General features: G+C 38.7%; 1 protein-coding gene across 1 annotated transcript in view; it reads left to right on the top strand.

Annotated features, from left to right (window-relative positions):
• The window catches only part of LOC125900973 (ovarian cancer G-protein coupled receptor 1), a 38023-nt gene extending 31846 nt beyond the window's left edge, over nucleotides 1-6177 (top strand). Inside the window, exon 7 of the mRNA XM_049596315.1 lies at nucleotides 25-6177. Coding sequence (XP_049452272.1) covers nucleotides 25-362 — 338 coding nt within the window. The 3' untranslated portion in view covers nucleotides 363-6177. The remainder of the gene's footprint in view (nucleotides 1-24) is intronic.
• The last annotated feature ends 2114 nt before the right edge of the window (nucleotides 6178-8291 follow it).

Below are 8291 nucleotides of genomic sequence, written 5' to 3' on the forward strand. Positions count from 1 at the left end.
GTGGCCTGTATTCTTATCTTCCAGGAATATTTAACTACTACCACCTGTCATTGTTGCTGACCACCCTAAACTGTGTGGCTGACCCTGCTCTGTACTGCTTTGTAAGTGAAAGTGCCCGCCATGGCTTGTACAGAGCCATATTCCAGCCTATTGGCAGGATACTGTGCTGCTGCCTTCGCCGTGGCAATGCCAGCCCTGCCAACCCAGCCACCGATTCCCATGAGGTTGCAACTGATGAGAACAACGGTCATCCAACTGTGATGCTACTCACGCACACCAGCACATTCAACTCAAAATCAGACACTTCCAGCAAAAAGACAATTTTAATCACACAGACTAATGAAAAAACTATCACACCTTAATTGTCCAAAATGATAGACACTCTGACAAATATGTGGGCAGTGATGGAAAGCCCAGCTGTGTGATAGCCATGGAAGGGCAGAGCCAAGACACAGAGAGGACTGAAGAGACTGACAAGAATTCCAGCTGACACAGTCCGAGGAGCAAATTGCGCTAGTACAGGCCTCAGAGCAGTGGGATCAATAGAGCAAGACTGCTTGTAAAGGCACAGTCTAGCAGTGGCCCTGAGAGCCTGCCGCCCACCAAGCTATGTTTACATCATCATCATCATATCAGATTATATCATATCATCATCATCATCATCATCGTCCAGTGGCATTAGACTGAAAACCGTTTCGTCTCTCTCAAAAGTGATTTATCTTCGCTTTACTACAACAACAGCCAATGTGTGAGAGCTCAACATAAATCTGGCATCTGCTTTGCCACTGTAAATGCCCTGTTTACATTTGTCTGGTTTAGGATAGGAGCAAATTGGAGGTGTAGTTTGAAATTGACAGGAGGTTACTATGCGTCAGGAGGTCACAGTTATTGATCCTTAAAGGAGTTTCCTTTAAAACAATTGTGTTATGCTGCCGCTTTCTAATAAGGTACCCTTTCCCCAAGGTGCTTGTAAGTAATGGCTTTATGAATGGTTAAAAATTTATTTATTGATGCTTTATAGGTCAATTGTAAGAAACCATTAAAAATGTTTGGGTTGCCTCAAATATGGTATCAATGTATGGTCAGGGATAGAGAAAATAATGTCAGTCCACCTGCAAGGACAAAAATAGGCAACTATAACCATAACATTACTTGTTTAAACATGGTGTTTAACTAAAGCTACAGTAGGTAATTTACATAAAGGGTAAGGGTTAGGGAGAAACTGTCACTGTATATATCAACTAAATCCACACAGTAGAACAAACAGTAGTTTTGACAGTTAGTCAAACAAGGCAGCACTGATTAGACATGAATCTGCATGAACTGCAATGCGTATTTCTCACCTCAGTGGTTTTCAGAAACATATTTTAGTGTACTGTTGTTGAGCTTTAAAATGGGAAAGTTGCTCTGGCTGCAGGGCAGTGCTCCACTCAACTGTTTCCAGCATAGCTGCCAGGTCACAAACTTTCTCATTTTACAGCTAAACAGTACACTAAAGTATGTTTCTGAAAAGATCTGAGGTGAGGAATAGGCAATGCAGTAACAGAATCTTGATTTATATTTGATCAGCGCTGCCCACTTTGACAGTTTGACTGCAGTTCATGAGCAGTGATTGACATGATTAACAGCTGTGTTAGAGAGTTCTTAGCTCTGATTGGTTGTTTTCCTCCAGCCATGGTAGATTCTAGCAAATTCCATTAGAGGTAATAGGTTTAGGAGGAGGGACATAATTTTTTCACAGACCATTTGTCTTACATAATACTGGATGTAGTGACAGTTTCAGCAAATATGACAACCTCAGTTATTTTCATAGAAGTCATGAACTGTAGCTTTAAGATGTCTGTCCGTCTGTCCATCCTGGAAGAGCGATCCATCCTCAGTCTCTCTTGCTGAGGTTTCTACCATTGTTTTTCCCATTAAAGGGTTTTTTTGGTGGGAGTTTTTCCTTATCCACTGTGAGGGTCCAAAGGACAGAGGGATGTCGTATGCTGTAAAGCCCTGTGAGGCAAATTGTGATTTGTGATATTGGGCTTTAGAAATAAAATTGAGAAGTGTCTGAAGGGGAAAATAGCGCAGGCCATGGTGCAGTTTTGACAACTGTGGCTGAAACTGAGCTTTTTTTTTTGTTCTCCACAGCATCGTCTTGTGACAAACTTGTGTTTCATCGTTATTTAAAAGCAATTACCTTGATTACTTCCACCACTGATCTGAGTAGTGTGACACTGTACTGAGTGACAGAGGAGGATCATGGACAGAACATTAAGACAGTAAACATGACAGAAAAACATTAATAACCCTATTAGTTACAACTTACAACTTTTCTGGTAAAGGGAACTTATTAGAAAGTGGTACCAGTGTTCCCTTAAAAAGATGTCAGTGTGTCAGTATTAGTGCAGCCATTTAAGCTCCATAATGCTAATTCTTCTCTCTTCCTAAAAGCAATCTATAATGTCACATTTAACTTTTGGACATATTCATCTTCTTATTGTAGAGTGAGAAGCTGAATTTGATCTTATATTAATAACCCTTTATATTTAAACCCTTTAATATTGGAAAGAAATCAATTAATTTTCCAGCATAATCCATCCACTTCTATCTGCTATACAACCAAGAAAAGGACTACAAGATTTTCCACAATAATTTGACTCAGTGAGATGAAGTAACAACACAGTGTTCAGTATCAGTACAAACATACAGCTTTACTTGAAGTGTTGCTAATAGCATATCACAACTGCATTAAGAACACATCCTGTGCTTGGTAGCTAATTATTTTTAACAGTGCGTCAACGCTTTGCACTCAGGTAAAAGGTGGAATAATGATGGTGCAGCTATACAGCTACTGACTTTAATGGACTTAATGACATTAAAGTTTAAAGTACTAAAGTTGTACATGAATATGACAGAAATCTGTCAACCTTCTACAGTATTTTGTTCAGCATAGATACAGTCGTTGTTTAGTCACATGAGAAACTACTACATTGATTATGATTAATTAAACTCACCATAATATAAATACCCTACAGGCATTAATGCCACGATGTAATAGACTAGCATGCTTTTGTGAATTCAGTGGACATTACCAGACAGTATAGCAGCGCTATTACTCAATGTGACCATGTTTTGACAATGTGCTGTAATGTTATCACCCAGGGATTTGCAACCTCAAGAACAATAGGTCCTCGGAGGATGATTTTTTATTTTTTTTTTAACCAGTGGCTAAACAGTCTAACACTGTTTAGATAAAGCGTTAGATTATTTTTGTTTATCAAAAAACAGCTCCAATATTGCCAAAGCCAAACCCACCAGACTGAATTTAAATAAACAGTAGCCTAATTTTAGCGTGTATCGAGTCAGCATATTTTCACATGTAACTGGGTGAATTACAGGTTTATGTCAACCAAACCAGAACTTGTGATTGTTAAAACAGTGGATAGACAAACCATTTTCTGTAACTTTTATTTTGTTTCTGTTGCCTTCAAATGAAGTGTGTTGTAAGATAATACAATTACTGTTTATTTAAATAGAGTCTGGTGGGTTTGAAGAAAGCAATTTTGGGGCTGTTTCTATCATAAACATGGCACAGAAGGGACACAAAGGCTCAATTCTTCTCCGGTTTGACAAGAGCAAGGTTTATTACCAAAAGACAGGCAGGGTTCGGTACACAGAGAATCAAACAAGACAGGCTAAGGTATCCAAATCGTGAGGCAAAAGCTAGATCAAAGACAAAACTGTTATTACCGGCAAGACGAGACAAGAAAGAGTGCTGGGACGAAGACTGTAACGTACGACGAACTGGCAGTGAGACAGGGGAAGACATGAGGATTAAATACATGAGGTGAAAGGGGGTGATGAGACACAGCTGGGGAGGAACAATCAGGAAACAGGTGTGACAGCGCCAGACAGGAAGTAAAACCTACGGGGACAAGGAGAGACAGGTGAATCTTTCAAAATAAAACAGGAAGTACAGGACAAGACACAAAACATGAACACAAAATGGGTGACTTAACTAACTGAAAACAGGATCATGACAGTTTCTGATTGAACAAAATGGATCATACTCTTTAACAAAAATGTCTATAGGGATGCTTTCAATAATCTTGTCAGACACTTATAATAGAAATCTGATCCTGTCAGTGGCAAAAACAAACACTTTTAGTGGGCACTTTTAGTGGATGTAAATTGACAGTGTGAATACTTCCTGAGTGGTTGTGTTGCTTTGGCTCGAATGCTGCTCTCTCTCAATAGTGGACCAATTTTAAAAAAAAATGTTCTTCCCATCGATCACTTAGACATAAAAACATGCAAAAAAAAGAAAAAGAAAATAAAATACCCTTTAATGCTAGATTTTTAGGTTTATTTGATGCACAGAAAGCCACACAGCAACTTTTCAGCATTGTAGCAAATGCTAAATTTTCCCACTTGGATGTGACCTTTCTTGGCCGTTTCCATAAACACAGACTGTATCTATGATGTAATGTCCATGGACTTACTAGTAGCATTGATTATCGAGTGCCCCAGGATTGAGACCCAAACCCTGGAAATGAGTTAGCATTTTTGCACTTTCAGTTCCCACTAGGTGTTAAACTCAATGGATTTTATGAATGTGTTTTTGGTTAGATGCCTGAAACAAGGTCTGCTTAACAGACTTTCATGTTTTTTTCAACAATATAAAATTCATCAGTAAATACCCCATTAATGAATTTTGAAGCTTGTGTCTTAAAAAGGTGGTTGCTAACAAGCGGCTAAATGAGACAACAAAACGTCATCACGCAGTAGTAGTCGCAGTAGTAGTTTATAGCCCACCGGTGGCTTTTACTTCTGGTGATTGCATTCATGCTTCAAAAATCATACAGGTGGTGTTTATTTGTGAGAATTATCTCACTTAACAAAATGTGTAAACATTTGTTTGCCACAGAGACTTTCTTCTGCAATAATCCAAAATCCAATGGAAAAATCTCACAGGTTTTTTGACTAGGGAACCATGCTAACATCTGTGTTGGCCTACAGAAAATGACCATCCCTGGATCACTCTTTAGAAATCTTTGGCTTTAAAGCAAAATTGTGTAACTTTTGCGAAAAAATAATTGACAAGTAAAGGCTAATGGTGAATGCTAAATCATAGAGTGACAGCAGAACAAGAGTTGTCCAGTCAGCTATCTTACTCTGTCAAGGTTGTTAGCAATAGCTACCTAAAGTTTACTGACAATACAGGGTAGCTAACATTAGCCCCATAAGCTAGTGGTCATGCCAGACCATGTAAGGCTGTAGCAAACAAAACTCCTCAGTGTATTTAATAGTAAAAGGATGTTTATTTCTTTCGACAAAAGTTACGCAGTCTTGCTTTAAACACTAATTTCATCATTAATCATTTGACCCGACCGTCCTTCCTGTTTTGCTTATTTCACAACTTTAACCACAACTTAAATGGTTTTAATATGTTACATGTGTTTTAAAAAGTGCTACTATTTATTTTTCAGTATTTTTGAAAAGTACTTGTCATTTTAACTAATGATACCATTTTAAAAGCAAATGGCTCTGGGTGACTTAAAAGTTTCATGTTGGTGTCAGATAGATGTGCAGCATGTGACAGGCTTTAAAACGGGCAGTCTGTGGTTTTTAACATTGGCATACATCTGTGCCACGAGAGACTAAATATCAAGGGAAACAACCTCTAATGTTTACATATTGCTATTTGCATGCATGGGAATGGCCATATTGTTATTGTCATAATTTTATATTGTTAAGAATCTGTAAGTCCATTTGTTATTCAGCTACTATACGTTCACAACTTGTGTTGTAGATCTATGTGTGGGGAGTATATATAAAATTTCATCACTTAAAGAACCTCAACAAAATCCTCCACAGTCATGATATGTTCAAAACTTGAGTTTCTATCAGAGAATAACATTACTTTAAATGTTATAAAAATGTTAAATTATTGTCAAAGTTTTAATTGTTGTGGAAATATAACATACGGTCAAAATTAAAAAAAAATATGAATTAACTCTGACTTAATGGTGGAAAATGTAATTTTTACAGAGATATAATATGGTCAAACCTTCAGTTGTTATAGACCTATAGTATTATGGTCAAAGCATCTTGTCATAGTGATAAATGTTAAAATGAGATATCTTTAAAGTGACAAATGTGAATATTTTCATACTAAACTGTATAATAAAAAGGACAACCTTTAATTTTTTAATGGTATGTGTGGCCCCTGTGTAGACACATGCAGCAGCAGCACAGTGCAGTGTGTGTGTGTGTGTGTGTGTGTGTGTGTGTGTGTGTGTGACTCAGTTGTCTCTGTGGTTTCAGTGTGACCTCAGCCCTCTCTCTCTGACGCTGGCAGTGTCAACAGACGGAAGTCTGCCTTGAGCTTCTGACGAGTGCAATATTTAAGACTAAACTACAAATATTTTTGCTGTCTGCAGTGCTTGCAACCTTTTACATAATCAGTGTGTGGTAATGCATTTTATTTCACTGCTGTCATCAACCTCATTTCCAGCAGAGGCTGTTTTCAGTGAAAGCTCAGATAAACCTACTGTTCATTACCTGCCCAGCACCTAACAACAGGCAGACAGATTTGTTTTATAACAGCCACTTTCATATGTGGTCCAAAATCAGATGCAGGTCTAATGTTTTAGACAGTGACTTCAGTCTGTAGAGTCATATCAGAATTCCTTTTACGTCACTCTACATTCGTCACAACTGACCCTTTCGCTGTGTCCCTCCCCTGTCACACGAACACTTGTTGTCTGGTGAGGTTGAAAGGAGTTTTATCCCCATCCCAAAATTAAACCCTGAAAAGTGAAGGGTTAACATTAGCTAGCTACCCAGCTATCTAGCTATGGAAGGTACAGCCTGCTGAATGTGTAACTTTTCATATGCTGCTTTGCTTTATGATGATTATGACACTGAATCACTGAATAGATCTACCCTGCTCCACAGAAACCTGTGAAGGGAAACTTTGCCAATATTCAACCAGCTGTATGGCATCACTGTGTGTGCAGATGAATGACGTTTGGCTTCCCCTGGAGCTCACCACTTGTCTGCTTGCAGAGGTCCCAGTGCTGGCAGCAAAGCACTGTTCATCTGCACACAATGGGATGACAAATAGCCAGTTGAAAATTGAGTTCTCCCTTTATATTCATCGTCATCTATCTTGATGGCTAGGTGACATGGTGGTTAAGTTTTGCACTGGGATCTGTTTGGCTGTAGTTAAAGGCTGTAAGTTTAACTGTGACTTTAACATCCTGTTTTTATCCTTCAGATGCATATTGCAGACCCCTCTGTCTGCTTCTCTCTGAGATTACTTTTTTCTTTTTTCCAAATATTCGATAATATTTTCTCAGGGATTACAGTTAATGACAGTCTGGGCTCCAAGCCAGACAGCTTGACTGACCATCACCATCATTAGTGAAGGGTCAGTTATACGCTGGCCAGAGTCACTTGGTGAATAAAAACATGGAAGACAGCTGTGCTGGAGGTAGTCAGTGGAGAGACAGTAAGTTGTTAAGGCTCAGTTATACTCAGTGTAAGATAAGTATATGGACATGGATGGATAGAGCCTTTTGCGCATACACGTTTTCCACCTTAGTATTTTCTGAAATCTTACAGGTTCCGATGAAATGGAGCAGTACCACCAGAAATTGTAGGGGCAGTGAAGCGCAGTTCAATCAAAACATGACTGTCATACACGATGAAGACATTCTACAAATGGCACAGTGGAATGAACAGATTATATAGTGAAGAATTCTCTACCCACATGTTGCAATGTATTCAATGGCCCCACAAACCACTGCCGTCTATGACGCTGCCTCTGCTAAAAGGTACATTATTATGGCCTCCTCCACCATTGCCATATTTGTCCCCTCTGGTGTCATCTAGTGGATGTATCCATGCCAACATAGAGGACACTTGGAGGTATGTGGGCAGTGCCAGTTACAATGTTTGAAATCAACATATCTATTTTTGAGTGTAAGGACAAACTCTGCATCCACACACCCCTCCATACAGAAGTGGCAGCCATTGCTTCACAAAAATTACAATAAAAATGACGCTTTGTTTATGCTTTTCCTTTTTATTGTCTGTTCACAAATTTACTGGCTTCCTTTGTACATCAACTTATAAATGAAACCATACACACTGGCATCAGTGGCCTCCATTTTTACTTCCGTATAACAACATACTGCATGTGACTTCTTTGTTATCGTTCTTTTATGTTTGTGGGTAAGTTCAGGTCCATGAGTAGTTCACAATGAAATCTGATATTGGCCACAGCCAAATAAAAA

The sequence above is a fragment of the Epinephelus fuscoguttatus genome, linkage group LG14, assembly GCF_011397635.1.
Source record: "Epinephelus fuscoguttatus linkage group LG14, E.fuscoguttatus.final_Chr_v1".
Taxonomy (NCBI): domain Eukaryota; kingdom Metazoa; phylum Chordata; class Actinopteri; order Perciformes; family Serranidae; genus Epinephelus; species Epinephelus fuscoguttatus.